Raw genomic sequence first — 18,760 nt, 5'->3', positions numbered from 1 at the left:
AGATCTGTTCTCCACACACACACACACACACACACACACACACACACACTCTCACACACACTCACACACACACTCACACATGGAGATGTCCCGCCAAAGTTCACTATCTCAGTATCAGTGTTCTGTGGTCAAGTTCAATAGAAGGCATATCAGTGTGGTTTACTGATATCTTTGCTGAAACCAGGGTGTGTGGAATCTGAACAACATCTTCAGTGTGCTAAAGTAGTCGTGTTGCTGTTTTGTAAGGAGGCTTAGAAGGGACATTGTCGCCCTAACAGAAACAAACAGAACGTGCCCCAGTTGACCAAGTAGCGTGGTTGCGTTGTCGCGTTGTCGCCGCTTTTAATAATTGTTTTGATTTTCACCAAAGGGCTACAATGCGACAACGTATTATTAAATAATGAAGCGGTTGTATCTTAAAATTGGAACTTGCTCAATGACTTTGTGATACATTTCGGAGATATTTTGTTAAAGGGACAATTTACGATGCCACAACATATTACGACTTTCACCAGACTATTTTTCCAACAAAATCATTTAATTAACTCAAATGAAATGAACGACAGTTTGACCTTGCTCAGATGACATTGTCAAGAAACGAACATCATTATGCCAAAGAAGTGATATGTCAGTGATCATTCATGTCCAGACACTGAAACAAATACCTTTCACTGTCAAACTAAGGTAGTATATCAACTTTATGTATTTCAACCAACACCCAGTAGAGTTAAGAAATAAAGTTTGTTTACCCCATGTGTACTTTAAATAAAACGCGAACTCTTTGGTGTTAGCAAATACATTTAGTGAAGCGTGCGTTGAATCCAATGGGTTTTGTCGATCAGAATATACAGTCTTTAAACACAATATGGCGTTCTATTTGCTCAAGCAGTTTGTTTACACGGCACGGTAATACTTCACTCAAACTTATGACAGGCACTGAAAGCGTGTATAGCAGGCACTGAAAGCATGTAGCAGGCACTGAAAGCATGTAGCAGGCACTGAAAGCATGTAGCAAGGCAACTTCGTAAGCTAACATGAGGTGGGTACCCCATACAGTCGTATATTGAAAAGCGCCAAATGGCAAGCTCTTGAAACACATTTGAAATACTCTTTGTTGGTTTCCATCAAGAATTACCGCACATCCCTTGAGTGAGTGAGTGAGTGAGTTGGGTTTAACGCCGCTTTTAACAGTATTCCGGTTATATCACGGCGTGTCAGCTTAATGAGGGAGGAAAGTCCTAAGAGATGCAGGTCTCAGACGTTTACCACTTCGTTGAAACCCACGAGCACGGGTATGGTGCTGACAAACCTAGAACCATAATCGCGGCAAACCGGGATTCGAACCCACTATCATAGGTTTCTTGCGTGCCCAAGGGACGCAACTCTGCACAGCGAATCGCTTCGCCTTAGACGACTAGGCCACCCGTGTCCCCGCACATCCCTCGAACTATTGTAGTGACCCAAACTCTACATTTAGTTGCCTATAATTGTACATATAATTATTTAAATGTACCTACCGACAATAATTGTAAAAGAGCTACTTTTCTATAAATAATAGCTTTCAAGGTGATGCGGACGTCAAATCAAATGCTTCAATCGGAAGGGGTTTATTGTGCTTTGATAACCTTTGATTGACCATCAAAATTGAGTATTTTCCATGTTCGTGGTAGAATTAAGTAAAGTTTTTCCCTGAAGTATTATATACTGAACCGCGAAAGAAACGTCACCCCAAGTTACATTGTATGAAAAGTTGTCATTTAAATATCTGGGTATATTTTGTTAAAGTTTCTAAAATTTAACATTACCTTGTACGGAAAAAATAGAATTTGATGATAAAAAAATTAAAACAGATGACAATATAACTGATATACCAAACGGCCATGGTAACTCGATGCACGTGAGTTCCGTGCAAATTGAAATGCACATGCATTCCCCCATTTCTTGCCCTATAAAAATCCACCCAGATCGGATAACATTCCATTTCATAACATATCTATCCATGGTGTCGTTTCTTTTGCGGTTCAGAATAGTTGAAGCACGAGGACGCTTTCATGGGGTTAGATAAAACTGTTTTACTGTTCTAAGATGCCGAATTAAGAGTTGTGTTTTCTTGGAGCTGGGTTCAAAATCAAAACTAAAATGACCTGTGGCGTAAATTGAAGGGCTTACCGACGGACTGTTCCATTTGATTGCCTGCCACCTTACGTTTAGATACATATTTACGTTTTAAACATAATATTATGAATTAAATAGGTCACATTTCATCATCCCATCAGTGTGTGGTTATCCTTAATCCCATGCAGCAATAACTAGGATTTAAATTTTAGTTTTTATATTAATTTGCCTCATTGAAATCATGTGACTCGAAACATTCCACAAGTGCTTTGTAGGGCGGAGCTAACGCGTGTAAACACAGCCGAAGTTCCTTGTCACTGGTTACTGTAAGGTGAGTTGAAATGGGGTTTAACATCGCGTCCAAGATTATTGCACTTATATAGCGACGTGCATGTACGTGTTTGTGTTTGTGTGGCTGCTTGTACTAGTCCGGACTGATGCCGATTTATGGTGCTAGCTCACTGAGATACCATGCCGCAGCTTTAACATGAATACCCCACTCAGACACAGTATACTGACTCCGAGCCGACCAGTCCTTGGTTTAGCCCCTAAATGCCGAGCGCCAGACAGGGTAACAACAAGTACCATCTTTTAACGTCTTTTGGTATGACGCGGTTGAAGATCGAACCCCGGACCTTCCGCTCTCCGGGTGGACGCTCTACCACTAGACCACGGAGGCGGTCGCTGGTTACTGTGAATAGAGGTGCTTTCTGTCCTACCAGTTGCAGCTTTGTTTCCGTCACAAATGTTACCAGTTGCAGCAACTCAAGCCACAAAATAGTGTGCTTACTGAGCTGGTTGCACTACGATACCGAAACCGACGTGAATCGACGGCCTGGGGCGTGACATTGCGTCGACGTGGGACAAACATGGCGGAGGAAGAGAAACAGGGGCCGGTTCATTAGCTGTATATTGCTAAATGCCGTACACTGGGCAACAGGTGTACATGTGGTTATGAACCCTTTCAAGGATTGCTCATTCCTTTTTTCATAAACAGACATAATTCCGAGGGCACCAACGCCCGCCTCGAACAATTTGTGACTGTTGTGGCATGGACACAGTGGTTTGAATATGTTTGGGATAAGCCTGCGGCATGAGACATAGTTGACATCATCTTGCCGTATTTCTTCATGTAAGTGCAGCATGTGACACTCTAATAAAACAATTTTCTTCTTCTTCTTCTTCTTCATTAGGCACCGCGTAGGAATATGACACCTGCGTAAACCGCCCAGTGTAGGATAAAGTGCCAAATGATTTGCAGTCATGACTGTTTACATTTGCACTCACACATCGGGATACCACTATCTAAAATTATAAAGTACACAATGCCATTATAAAATACACCCTTGAACATATCTCACAAAGTGGTTCCTGCCAATAGACCATGGGATGTATCGAATTGTGAGGCCATGTTTATCGGATTGGGTTATCACGTCGATAACACTACCCGTTATATGATAAACAGCCTTACCAATAACTGACCACATGATGACCTCATCCCTTTGTTAACATTAATGAATTATGGGTTGGACTAGTCTCCCTTTGTATTTAGTAGCCGTTCCCAACAAGGGTGTCCTGACAAAAGGGCAGTCCCAGACGAATATTGCTATTCCGCGATCGCAGAAAGACTTGAATAAAATGTAACAATCACGGAATTTACATTTTGGATAATATACACTAATTTGCATTATTTGCATTATTTTCAAGCTTTTCTATCTATTTTTCGCTCGAAAGCGATTCAAACATACAAAATATGGGATCCTACAATAAAATTTAATTTGAAATAGATAATTCTCACTTTTAAACGTTCTTGTGGTATTTAGACTACATAAACTTTGTTACATTTAACAATAAAAAAATATCAGCCAAACTTTATTCGCATAATTCAATGATAACTGTTGATAATGACAGTTTATGGAATTATTTCGTTTCGTTTTAGATTCGAGTTTTGGGTTTGTATTAATCTTGTTGGGGAAAGGTCATGGTTTTATCGCAGGATGTACCGCAGAAGTTTGTATTTTTAGCCGCATGCATTTGATAATTTGACCACAGAATTTGTCTGGGACCGAAAGGGGTACGGTCTAACAATGACTAAATTCATCCTTGCGCTGCTGTGCGTGTGGTCACGCGACACTTTTTGAAATGCATATATGCTGTTGACACCAAACAAGGCTTCATGAGTTGACCTCACTTGAAAGAAGAAGAATAAGAAGAAGAAGAAGAAGAAGAAGAAGAAGAAGAAACACATACTAGTAAGATGCAACGTGCTGTACCCCATGTGGAAGAGTGAGTGAGTATGGTTTTACGCCGCTTTTAGCAATATTGCAGCAATATCACGGCGGGGGACACCACAAATGGGCTTCACACATTGTACCCATGTCGGGAATCGAACCCGGGTATTCGGCGTGACGAGCTAACGCTTTAACCGCTAGGCTAGAATAGCTGGAATATTGCGGAGTTAAACAACAAACAAACAAACAACAACAATGACATAAAAAATAATACATTATTATTCCATTCATCATCTACGATCATCATCATATTCGTAACCTGCATATATATCCATACATATCTCCATGCTTGTACAAACATTCAATATTCAACGTTACACATTCATGTATACACTTGGACACTATCACACCTATGATGGCGTGTGAGGTTCACCGACGGCGTGGACCGTTGCTCATAATATCAATCACTGGTTTGTCTGGTCCAGATTCGATGATTTAAAGTCCGTCGTCATATAACTGTAATCACACCAAAGTCTAAAATCTCTAAGTCCAATGAGGGAAGTCTAAAATAGAATAAGGCGTATGAGACTCCGTTATGGAAATAATCAGTTGTCTTCATAACACATTTAATCCACACAAAAAACAAGTCAGTTGGAGAAAATTCTAGATGTGCATCTTAGTAAATAACAATATGACGCTGCATTTGTTTTGTCAAGACTGCTCCCATGACTCACTATGCTTTCATTACACGTGCATTCCCATTGCCATGGTTCACGACATGGTGAGGTGAGGTGAAATGGGGTTTAACGTCGCGTCCAAGATTATTGCACTTATATAGCGACGTTCATGCACGTGTATGTGTGTGTGGCTGCTTGTACTAGTCCGGACTGATGCCGATTTATAGTGCTAGCACACTGAGATACCATGCCTCAGTTTAACATGAATACCCCACTCAGATACAGTTTACTGACTCCGACCCGACCGGTCCTTGTTTTAGCCCCTTAATGCCGAGCGCCAGACAGGGTAACAACAAGTACCAGCTTTTAACGTCTTTTGGTATGACGCGGTTGGGGATCGAACCCCGGACCTTCCGCTCTCCGGGCGGACGCTCTACCATTAGACCACGGAGGCGGTCTCACGACATGGAGTCTGTAGTAGGTACACTTGAGAGAGATAAAAGGAAACCTTTAATTAGTTAAGGTAGGGTGTATTACCGAAGTACCCAAACTCTTGGGCTTTCATACGGTCAAAAGTATGATAAATAAAACAAAGAAAGTATGGTCCGTGTAAAAAACAAAACCCGGACGGAAAAGAATATTCGACAACTTTGATAAAGGGGTGATTAGGCGTACACTGCTCAGGCTTTATGAGCAGCAGGTACCCCCGACTTTTAGTAGAATTCGGGGGGAAAGTAAAGACACAATTAATGTTTCTCGGACTACATTAATTATTGCTCTCCACGATTTCGATACACTGCACGTGGCGATGACCGAGAAGTTTTCAGGGGAAAGTATTCCATCCTGTCTATGAGGTCACATTATCTCTGCGTCATTCATGACTATCGCAGTCAGGGATTCCAGATCATTTACCCTGATGCCACCTGGGTGAATAAGAATCATTCTTCTGACTACAAGTGTCTACCATCAGATAGATAAAAAGCACCCATGGTACCACCAGGTAAAGGTAATCGTGTCATTGTTTTGAACCCCGGAACCGGTGGCCTTGGGCTTATTGATGGAGGCGAGCTAGTTTTCGAGGCGAAAAAGAAAATAGGTGATTATCATGAGGACATGACTGGTGATGTGTTCATAGACTGGTTGGAACATCAGCTACTGTCCAATCAAAACAACCCCAGTGCCATTGTCATGGATAACGCCCGTTATCACAACGTCCGGGAACCAGATACAGTCGCGCCAACCTTGAGTAGTCCGAACACGACCATGCAGACACATTTGACATCTTGCGATGTCGATTTCGAGACGAAAGTTTAACTCAAGAATAAGAAACCGCTAAAGTACAAGACGGATGTCCCGGTGGCACGACACGGCCACGTTGTTTTACGTACACCAGTCAGACATTGTGAGCTCAATCCTATTGAGCCTATCTGGGCAAAAGGGTTAGTGGCAAGACAATACACAACATTCAAGCTCATACATGTTAAAGGGTTGATAAACGGAGCCTTTTCTAGAATCAGACCAGGGATTTGACAAAAGGCTGAAGATCACCTTCTAGAAATAGAACGTCAGGACCGCCAACGTGACAGCGTAGACAACAGACTTGTTGCACCAGTCATCATACCTTTGGGTGATAGTACATCATCAGCGGGTCAGATGCGGGTTTAAGAAGTCATCTATAGAACAATAAATACTTAAAAAAAACATCTTTGCAATACGCATCCCGTTTCATAGCTTTTAACTTTTCAATCATTTTCCCAAGCAAATATAATGCAGTACATGTATTAATTGCTATCCCCGTCAACTCATATCTCAATAAAGTACAATAACAGCAATATATTGAGACCTTCCCCAACTCAGGGATGTGGTCATTACAGGTGTAAGGTAATTAACTCAGGCTGTAGGTCGGTTCATGCCTGCAAAACAACACACTCGTATTTTCTAAGTTTATAATCATTTTACCTGTTAAAGTACATTTAAGGCGAATCACAGTGTCAGTTTCATAGGAAGATTTGCGTCATTTGGAGATAAGCAATTTTCACAGCCCTGTGATTCGTATTTATTAGATAAAGCCAGAAAAGCATTTATCTAACATTTTCTACAATACTTATAGAACCCACCCGTTTTGCTGATTGTTTCTCTGTGAGAATAATATTAAGAAGGCCTGGCTACTCGTTATACAATTTGTAGGCCATCATCTGTGTGTCTCATGGTACAACTTGTAGGCCAACATCGGTGTGTCTCGTTATACAACTTGTAGGCCATCATCTGTGTGTCTCATGGTACAACTTGTAGGCCATCATCTGTGTGTCTCGTGATAAAACTTGTAGGCCATCATCTGTTTGTCTTATGGTACAACTTGTAGGTCATCATCTGTGTGTCTCATGATACAACTTGTAGGCCATCATCTGTGTGTCTCATGGTACAACTTGTAGGCCATCATCTGTGTGTCTCGTGATAAAACTTGTAGGCCATCATCTGTGTGTCTCATGGTACAACTTGTAGGTCATCATATGTGCGTCTCGTGGTACAACTTGTAGGCCATCATCTGTGTGTCTCGTGATAAAACTTGTAGGCCATCATCTGTTTGCCTCATGGTACAACTTGTAGGTCATCATCTGTGTGTCTCATAATAAAACTTGTAGGCCATCATCTGTGTGTCTCATGGTACAACTTGTAGGCCATCATCTGTGTGTCTCATGGTACAACTTGTAGGCCAACATCTGTGTGTCTCGTTATACAACTTGTTTGTCTCATGGTACAACTTGTAGGCCATCATCTGTGTGTCTCGTGATACAACTTGTAGGCCATCATCTGTTTGTCTCATGGTACAACTTGTAGGTCATCATCTGTGTGTCTCATGATACAACGTGTAGGCCATCATATGTGTGGCTCATGATACAACTTGTAGGCCATCATCTGTGTGTCTGTTGATACAACTTGTAGGCCATCATCTGTGTGTCTGTTGATACAACTTGTAGGCCATCATCTGTTTGCCTTATGATACAACTTGTAGGCCATCATCTTTGTGTCTCATGGTACAACTTGTAGGCCAACATCTGTGTGTCTCTTGATACAACTTGTAGGCCATCATCTGTTTGTCTCATGGTACAACTTGTAGGCCATCATCTGTGTGTCTCGTGATAAAACTTGTAGGCCATCATCTGTTTGTCTCATGGTACAACTTGTAGGTCATCATCTGTGTGTCTCATGGTACAACGTGTAGGCCATCATGTGTGTGGCTCATGATACAACTTGTAGGCCATCATCTGTGTGTCTGTTGATACAACTTGTAGGCCATCATCTGTGCGTCTTATGATACAACTTGTAGGCCATCATCTGTGTGTCTCATGGTACAACTTGTAGGCCATCATCTGTGTGGCTCATGATACAACTTGTAGGCCATCATCTGTGTGTCTGTTGATACAACTTGTAGGCCATCATCTGTGTGTCTGTTGATACAACTTGTAGGCCATCATCTGTTTGTCTTATGATACAACTTGTAGGCCATCATCTTTGTGTCTCTTGATACAACTTGTAGGCCATCATCTGTGTGTCTCATGATACAACTTGTAGGTCATCATCTGTGTGTCTCGTTATACAACTTGTAGGCCATCATCTGTGTGTCTCATGGTACACTTTGTAGGCCATCTCCTGTGTATCTCATGATACACCTTTAATATATCATCTGTGTGTATCATTGTTCAACTTGTAGGCCATCATCTGTGTGTCTCATGGTACAACTTGTAGGTCATCATCTGTGTGTCTCATGGTACAACTTGTAGGCCATCATCTGTGTGTCTCATGGTACAACTTGTAGGTCATCATCTTTTTGTCTCTTGATACAACTTGTAGGCCATCATCTGTGTGTCTCATGGTACAACTTGTAGGTCATCATCTTTGTGTCTCTTGATACAACTTGTAGGTCATCATCTGTGTGGCTCATGATACAACTTGTAGGCCATCATCTGTGTGTCTCATGGTACAACTTGTAGGTCATCATCTGTGTGTCTCATGATACAACTTATAGGCCATCATCTGTGTATCTCATGGTACACCTGTAGTATATCATCTGTGTGTCTCGTGATACAACTTGTAGGCCATCATATGTGTGTCTCATGGTACACTTTGTAGGCCATCTCATGTGTGTCTCATGATACACCTGTAATATATCATCTGTGTGTCTCATTGTTCAACTTGTAGGCCATCATCTGTGTGTCTCATGGTACAACTTGTAGGTCATCATCTGTGTGGCTCGTGATACAACTTGTAGGTCATCATCTGTGTGTCTCGTTATATAACTTGTAGGCCATCATCTGTGTGTCTCGTGATAAAACTTGTAGGCCATCATCTGTGTGTCTCATGATACAACTTGTAGGCCATCATCTGTGTGTCTCATGATACAACTTGTAGGTCATCATCTGTGTGTCTCGTTATACAACTTGTAGGCCATCATCTGTGTGTCTCAAGGTACAACTTGTAGGCCATCATCTGTGTGTCTCGTGATAAAACTTGTAGGCCATCATCTGTTTGTCTCATGGTACAACTTGAGGTCATCATCTGTGTGTCTCATGGTACAGCTTGTAGGCCATCATCTGTGTGTCTCGTGATACAACTTGTAGGCCATCATCTGTGCGTCTTATGATACAACTTGTAGGCCATCATCTGTGTGTCTCATGGTACAACTTGTAGGCCATCATCTGTGTGGCTCATGATACAACTTGTAGGCCATCATCTGTGTGTCTGTTGATACAACTTGTAGGCCATCATCTGTGTGTCTGTTGATACAACTTGTAGGCCATCATCTGTTTGTCTTATGATACAACTTGTAGGCCATCATCTTTGTGTCTCTTGATACAACTTGTAGGCCATCATCTGTGTGTCTCATGATACAACTTGTAGGTCATCATCTGTGTGTCTCGTTATACAACTTGTAGGCCATCATCTGTGTGTCTCATGGTACACTTTGTAGGCCATCTCCTGTGTATCTCATGATACACCTTTAATATATCATCTGTGTGTCTCATTGTTCAACTTGTAGGCCATCATCTGTGTGTCTCATGGTACAACTTGTAGGTCATCATCTGTGTGTCTCATGGTACAACTTGTAGGCCATCATCTGTGTGTCTCATGGTACAACTTGTAGGTCATCATCTTTTTGTCTCTTGATACAACTTGTAGGCCATCATCTGTGTGTCTCATGGTACAACTTGTAGGTCATCATCTTTGTGTCTCTTGATACAACTTGTAGGTCATCATCTGGATGTCTCATGGTACAGCTTGTAGGCCATCAACTGTGTGTCTCGTGATACAACTTGTAGGCCATCATCTGTGCGTCTTATGATACAACTTGTAGGCCATCGTCTGTGTGTCTCATGGTACAACTTGTAGGCCATCATCTGTGTGGCTCATGATACAACTTGTAGGCCATCATCTGTGTGTCTGTTGATACAACTTGTAGGCCATCATCTGTGTGTCTGTTGATACAACTTTTAGGCCATCATCTGTTTGTCTTATGATACAACTTGTAGGCCATCATCTTTGTGTCTCTTGATACAACTTGTAGGCCATCATCTGTGTGTCTCATGATACAACTTGTAGGTCATCATCTGTGTGTCTCGTTATACAACTTGTAGGCCATCATCTGTGTGTCTCATGGTACAATTTGTAGGCCATCTCCTGTGTGTCTCATGATACACCTGTAATATATCATCTGTGTGTCTCATGGTACAACCTGTAGGTCATCATCTGTGTGTCTCATGGTACAACTTGTAGGCCATCATCTGTGTGTCTCATGGTACAACTTGTAGGTCATCATCTGTGTGTCTCCTGGTACAACTTGTAGGCCATCATCTGTGTGTCTCATGGTACAGCTTGTAGGTCATCATCTGTGTGTCTCATGATACAACTTGTAGGCCATCATCTGTGTGGCTCATGATACAATTTGTAGGCCATCATCTGTGTGTCTCATGGTACAACTTGTAGGTCATCATCTGTGTGTCTCATGATACAACTTGTAGGCCATCATCTGTGTGTCTCATGGTACACCTGTAGTATATCATCTGTGTGTCTCGTGATACAATGTAGTGCATCATCTGTGTGTCTCATGGTACACCTGTATTATATCATCTGTGTGTCTCGTTATACAACTTGTAGGCCATCATCTGTGTGTCTCATGGTACACTTTGTAGGCCATCTCCTGTGTATCTCATGATACACCTGTAATATATCATCTGTGTGTCTCATTGTTCAACTTGTAGGCCATCATCTGTGTGTCTCATGGTACAACTTGTAGGTCATCATCTGTGTGTCTCATGGTACAACTTGTAGGCCATCATCTGTGTGTCTCATGGTACAACTTGTAGGTCATCATCTTTTTGTCTCTTGATACAACTTGTAGGCCATCATCTGTGTGTCTCATGGTACAACTTGTAGGTCATCATCTTTGTGTCTCTTGATACAACTTGTAGGTCATCATCTGTGTGGCTCGTGATACAACTTGTAGGTCATCATCTGTGTGTCTCGTTATATAACTTGTAGGCAATCATCTGTGTGTCTCATGATACAACTTGTAGGCCATCTCCTGTGTGTCTCATGATACACCTGTAATATATCATCTGTGTGTCTCATTGTTCAACTTGTAGGCCATCATCTGTGTGGCTCATGGTACAACTTGTAGGTCACCATCTGTGTGTCTCATGGTACAACTTGTAGGTCATCATCTGTGTGTCTCATGGTACAACTTGTAGGTCATCATCTGTGTGTCTCATGATACAACTTGTAGGCCATCATCTGTGTGTCTCATGGTACACCTGTAGTATATCATCTGTGTGTCTCGTGATACAATGTAGTGCATCATCTGTGTGTCTCATGATACACCTGAAGTATATCACCTGTGTGTCTCTGCAGACCCTCTCCCATGACCAGGTTATGTACATGGTGAAGCAGATTCATAAAATGATTTAAAAGACTGTTGAGGAAGGTGACATATGACCTGAACGTTACGTCGGATGTCTTCACCTTTCAATTGAAAAGATACCGGAATACGTGCTCGCCGAGAACACACATGTGACTAGCATCAAGTTCCGATTGACACAGGCATTGTAATACGTCCGCATTTGGTACGACTGGTTTAATGTCCCACACTGTATGCCCCATATTATTAATACGTATACATGTCATTGCTTACACCACATCCATGTATATTGATACAGTGTGATGAATGTTTAATTTTCCAACGTGCACTGGCAACCCCTATGAGTATTCCAGATCAGAGTTAGTGAGTTAATCTTTACGCCGCTTTTAGCAATATTCCAGCAACATCAGGGCAGGGGACACCAGGAATGGGCTTCACACATTGTACCCATGTGGGGAATCGAACCTGGGCCGTCGGTGTGATGAGCGAACGAAGCCAATGCACGCCTTAAGATGATATTGTCGAGCAAAATGTTTAGCAGATAGAGTCGGTTAAAAAACTAGACCACAAGACCTAATCTTGACGTACACGTTAAAAGGCTTTCCCGATGAGTGTATCGCCCCAAATAACCCTCCACCCTGTACCCGGAAGTACACTACACGCGTCGCTAGTCGTGTGTATGTGACGGGCATTGTCCTGTCAGTGGCTGCACACGCTGAAGCCGCACAGACGTTGTCTGCCCCTGTGAAGATCCCCATCCTTGTACGGTCAACATTTACCGTAAGTTGATAACATTCTGTGTTTATGTTAGGGGGATTATACATTGCGCTATGAAGGTAGATATACTAAGTACCAGGAAGTGTACAGCATCCTACTGTATAGGCATCAGTGATTTGTCTCATTCAATCTGATGCTGGTTCTATCTGTATGACTGATGTTCGAACCCTTAACCGCCGGTTGCCGACATGGTACGCGGTGTATATGATAACGCTTGGTGTACGGCTTTGTTCAAACCGTGATCTGATATCAAACGTTAAACGGTGTTAAATCATCCAAATCAACTTTTATCAGTAAACGTGTGGCTAAAGTTCTTCAATTAAGGGTAATCCCCACTTCACTTCGCCTCACACAATTACTCTTTTACCCTCATGTTTTCTGGCACAAAGCACTTTAAGCTAGGAAAATACCACTTATGCTCTATCCACGCAATGGTATAGCCTTTGTGCTTAAAGAATTTTAATCAACAAAATGACACACAAAATTTCCTATTTCCGTCAAAATCACGTCCTATATCACACCCACAACACACCTATTCATTTAAGCATTTACTTCAATATGTTATGGCGTTTATTGAAGTACAAATGAAAGGACATGCATGGTAACTGTGTAAATTCCAGCAACCAATAACATGTCACTGTATCAATTCAAGGTTTTGAACTTAATTTCACAACCAGAATCAAGAAGGCATACGATCGATCCACGCTTTTGTTCCCCAACCGACTACTGTTCGTATCCACTGATGCCGAATAATGCAGCTGAATTATCTTCCCGCTTCCCTATAGTCCTATGTTAGAATTCAAAACATTAGCGCCAGAAAACAATACATTATCTGCCTATACATATTACATTGGGCGTAACCCGGTTCGCCACGATTATGTATCTAGGATTGTCAGCACCATACCCGTGCTCGTGGGTTTCACCGAAGTTGTAAACGTCTGAAACCTGCATCACTTCGAGGTTTCCTCCCAAATAAGCTGACACGCCGCGATATAACTGGAATACTGTTAAAAGCGGCGTTAAACCCAACTCTCTCTCACACACACATTGTGCGTATAGGTAAAATAGTGATGTAAATTGTACTCACCGCTAAAAGAATCGGGAACTAGAGAAACGTATACAGCAGTATGTACGTTAAGAGTGTGTGAGTGGGATTTAACACCGCTTTTAACAGTATTCCAGTTATATCGCGGCGTGTCAGCTTAATGTGGGGGAAAAGCTCGAAGTGATGCAGGTCTTAGACGTTTATCAGTTTGATGAAACCCACGAGCACGGGTATGGTGCTGACAAACCTAGAAACATAAACGGGGCGAACCGGGATTCGAACCCACAATCATAGGTTTATGGCGAGCCCAAGGGACGCAATTCTGCACAGCGAATCGTGACGCCTTAGACGACTGGGCCACCCATGCCCATGTACGTTAAGAAGAGATGTTTCATATGTGTATTACTTAATGACAAAACTAACAATCAGTCAAGTGTGACCATAGTGTCTTTATTCTTATCACGATATGTTGCACGTAATTTCCAAACTTAACACGATAATCCTGCACGAGACAAATGGTGCATCTTGAGTCATGGATCTATGACGTCACATGTGATGCGTTCATGAGCGTCGGTTCACACAACATAACAGTATGATCATTTGTGCATAGAACCAATCCAATATCTCTTGTATTTGAGTAATTCTTCATATACAGTAAACTACGGTTATAACGAACTCAAAGGGACCACTAATGTTAGTTCGTAATAACCGTAGTTCGTAATAAGCATATATACACCATATATGCAACACATGGCCGGGACTAAAAATTAAGTTCGTTATATCGGTCAGTTCGTTATAAGCGTGTTCGTTATAAACGTAGTTTACTGTATTGACCTGCATGTATGGTATTCGCGTTTCTTTTGTCGGTGAGTGTGAATGAATCATAAAAGAGAAGTGTTTGTTTGTTGACTAACGCCAAACCCAGCAGTACTCCTGCCATACGGCGGCAGCTTGGAAACAGCCGATCTTTCTTTATTTACAAGGATGTTTTTCCTTCTCCGAGTTGACTTACCCCAGTTATCATGTTTCCGATAAGCCTAGAGCAACAAGCACCTCTGTCGTACCCGGCCGTAGATCAGGCTCAGCGTGTCAATGCCACCCTACACTTAACATGTGGGTGTATGTTGCTAATAGGCAACGCTAACTTGGTCATTATTCTCAACTAAAATAGACTGTGTTTTATTACTTTTTGTTCTCTCTTTTTTCGGAATACAATAGCTCTTAAATGTGTCTCCGTGTGTAGGTCGGTGGCAAGGGTGGCCCAGTCGTCTAAGGCGCCACGATTCGCTGTACAGAGTTGCGTCCCTTGGGCACGCCAGAAACCTATGATTGTGGGTTCGAATCCCGGTTCGCCCTGATTATGTTTCTAGGTTTGTCAGCACCATACCCGTGCTCGTGGGTTTCACCGAAGTGGTAAACATCTGAGACCTGCATCACTTCGAGCTTTCCTCCCACATTAAGCTGACAAGCCGGGATGTAAGTGGAATACTGTAAAAAAGCGGTGTTAAACCCGACTCACTCACTTTAAAGAGCCGTTAGTTGTCACTTTTTGCTCTCTCTTTTTTCGGATTACAATAGTATGTTTCCGTGTGTAGGTTAGTTTCGTTTCTTTGCTTTTATTGTTCAGTAGGTCCACAAACCAGGGTTCTTCTTTGTAAGTTCCTTTCGTTTTCGTTCGTACGTGTTGAAAAACAGCTGACACCGACAGGATTAATGACAAAAGAACAAAAAAATAATCTATTTGTTTGTGTCTCAGGATTATGTCCGCTTATGAAACAGGAAAACTTTGATGCGGGGAATCAACACGGTGGCAACAAATTGTTATGTCTACAATTAAATGGCAAAACATTACAATAAAATAATTCCCCCAAAATGTCTAATGAACGTGGCATATTTCATTTCATTCTCTATTTTACATATTACACCATGTTTTTTACTACTATGTGACTACATACCTTATATGCTGAATTTGATAAAGTAAATGAACGCAGGGTCTTAGCTTATTAAGGTTTTATACGTAATGACACGGTAAGAAGGTACTGCCTCCCATCACCGCGGTAAACTTTTTTAACAAATGACGTGCGTTTTAGGGACAAAATAGTCCAAATATGACATGTTAAAAACAATTATTGAAAATGAAAATGCATGCATATAAAATTTTGCCCATAAGTCCCATAGACTTTTCAGAAAATTATGACAAATTAACAAATAAGCCATTTGAGGAATTGTAAAGCGAAAATATGGTTACAACTTTTGAATAGTTTCATTGTGAATATTTGACAATTACCTTTTACTTTGTAGGCTTGATTGAAGGGCTTAATCAACTCTCTGGATACGAGAACGGCCCTTATTTTCAAGTTGAGCAAAGACTTCCAAACGAAGGTCAGTTGAGGAAGTGGCATCGAAAGGAACCTGATCATCAACATGTTCCTGGTAAAGTCCAGTGTCGCCTTGATGTGTGTCTTGGGACTGCTTAGCGTCGATGGTGACGTGATATGGAAACTGTGCTCAAAAGGACAATGCCTCTGTCGACCACATCCCACCCATGCTGTGTATATGAACTGTTCAGGTGGTAACTTCACACATATCCCAACGCCACCCAACAAGTCCCTTCCCCTGTATTTGACATTAGACCAAAATATCCTGACCAATGTGACCGGAGATATGTTCCATAACATACCCAAGTCCAGCTTGAGATCTCTGCTCATGTTTAATAACAGTATTTCCAATGTCTCCGCTGATGCATTCCGTGGGTTCACAAAACTATATAAAGTTGTTTTTTCGAATAACCGGATGAGTGTAAGTTCACTGACATCAGCCGTTGCCAGCCTTAAAAACTGCCCATTAACGAGTCTTACGATCAGTAGTGCAAAGGTGAGGTTTTTCCGGCCAGATTTCTTCCTACCCCTTGCACACCTTAGCAATCTCAAACTCAGTCTTGTCAATAACTGCCTGGAGGTGTACCAGTCACGGGTATTTGCACCCATGAAAGGACTCGTGTACCTCAATCTCAGAGGCAACCGCATTAGAAGGATGAACATTACAGACAATTATACCCAGAACATTCCCCGACTTCGTCTCGAGAGCAATCGATTTGACGACTTCCCCAATCTTTGTCCAAATGATAAATCGTACTTCCCTGAACTCACCCAACTAGACATCAGGTATAACCATATTCGATACCTCAACAAGAGTTACTTTGATTGTTTGGATAAACTGAAAATCTTACGTCTGGATGGGAACCTCATTTTGTGGGTACAGAAAGACCAGTTTGCTGGCCTTAAATCTCTCGAAAGGCTTAGTCTGGCTGAAGTTGGATGCACCATAGGGAAGGTGGAACCAGGAGCCTTCAGCAGTGCTACACTCAAACAAATCTTCTTTCGAAACAACCATATCGAATTTAGTCGCTCAAGCAAAAGTCCCACTCTTGCAATGTTTGATGGATGTCCATCCTTGGAATTGTTGAATGTCAATTATAATGTTTTCTCGTATTTGCGAGAGGGGGACTATGATCTTCTGTTTAGGAACCTCACAAATCTGAAGACGTTGCTCATGGGTGGATGTGGAATCAATGTGATCCCTAAAGCTATTCCTAAGCACCTGAAGAACCTGACACTGTTAGGCCTTTACCACAATGAAATCAGCGACTTGGAACCAAACTTCTTCAGCGGCATGAACGACCTTGGGGAACTTCTTCTGGGGAACAATGAGATAACGTCAGTCAAAAGATCGACATTTCCTTCCAATGTTTTTAATGGATCTGGATTTGTGGATTTATCTAAAAATCCACTTTCGTGTGGATGCGAATCTTTGTGGCTCATTGAAACCTTTCAAAGACACCCTGATCAATTCCGAGCTGAATGGCACAAAGAGGGCTATGTCTGCCATAGTCCCAAAAACTTGCTTGGCACCCAACTCCGAGATGTGCAAATATCCGAACAGACGTGTCTTTTGAGCTGGAGCGTCCTGATGATCCTCCTTGTGGGCTCCAGTGTCCTCATCACTCTCCTGGTAATCCTGTCTCTCCTCTACAACTACAGGTGGAACTTGATGTATCTGGTGTTCATGATTAGACATAAGGAACGGGAGGTGGTAGACAGACGACAATTTCTGTACGACGTCTTCGTAGCATACAGCTACGACGACCTGGCCTGGGTGAAGCAGCACCTGATGCCTGTGTTGGAAGGATCCGATGGACTCAAATTATGCATCCATAACCGAGACTTCGAAGTGGGCAAATTTATCACTGAAAACATCGTTGATAGTGTTGAGAACAGCCGGAAGGTGATCATTGTTCTGTCGAATAACTTTGCCAAAAGTGGCTGGTGCCAGTTTGAGTTGAATTTAATTCAACGGCATGTGATAGAATGTGGTCAGCGCCTCCTGGTGGTGGTGATGCTTGAAGACATAGACCCGTGTCACGTGACCAAGTCGCTGAGAGCAATGCTGCAGACGACAACCTACCTGGAATGGGGAGAAGAGAGTCATACCAGACAGGCCTTCTTTAACCGTCTGCGACTTCTGGTGAAAAGGCCATTACAATCTACATCGACCAGAAAGATGTCCGTGTGACCCAGTGCTGATAGTGATAAGCTATATCTCCTCAACAATGAATGATTAGTGTGATTGTGCAAATTATTAGATATTTTTCAGTGAAATGGGTTGTCTTACATAATAATTGTGTATAGTGTTGCGTAAGACCTGTGTACAGTGTTGCATAAGACATGTGTATATTGTTGCATAAGACATGTGTATAGTTTAACATACAGGCCCGGGGTTCGATCCCCGGCCGCGTCATACTAAAAGACGTTAAGAGATGGCACTTATTGTTACCCTGTCTGGCGCTCGGCATTAAGGGAACAAGGACTGGTCGGCTCGGGGTGTTGTGTCTGAGTAGGGTATTCATGTTAAACTGTGGCATGGCACATGTATCTCAGTAATCTAGCACTATAAATCGGCATCAGTCCGGACTAGTACAAGCAGCCACACACACACGTCGCTA

General features: G+C 42.1%; 1 protein-coding gene across 1 annotated transcript; it reads left to right on the top strand.

Annotated features, from left to right (window-relative positions):
• Positions 1 to 12,579: 12,579 nt before the first annotated feature.
• On the top strand, positions 12,580 to 18,649 carry LOC124144999 (toll-like receptor 3). Its single transcript, XM_046514636.2, has 2 exons — positions 12,580 to 12,716; positions 16,060 to 18,649. Exon 2 carries the CDS (start codon positions 16,183 to 16,185, stop codon positions 18,328 to 18,330), a length of 2,148 nt encoding a protein of 715 aa, XP_046370592.2. The 5' UTR covers positions 12,580 to 12,716; positions 16,060 to 16,182; the 3' UTR covers positions 18,331 to 18,649.
• Positions 18,650 to 18,760: the final 111 nt, after the last annotated feature.

Source organism: Haliotis rufescens, unplaced genomic scaffold (assembly GCF_023055435.1).
Source record: "Haliotis rufescens isolate VD_foot unplaced genomic scaffold, xgHalRufe1.0.p SCAF_3, whole genome shotgun sequence".
Taxonomy (NCBI): domain Eukaryota; kingdom Metazoa; phylum Mollusca; class Gastropoda; order Lepetellida; family Haliotidae; genus Haliotis; species Haliotis rufescens.
The sequence above is the reverse complement of the archived record's forward strand: the minus strand, read 5'-3'. Positions and strand labels throughout refer to the sequence as shown.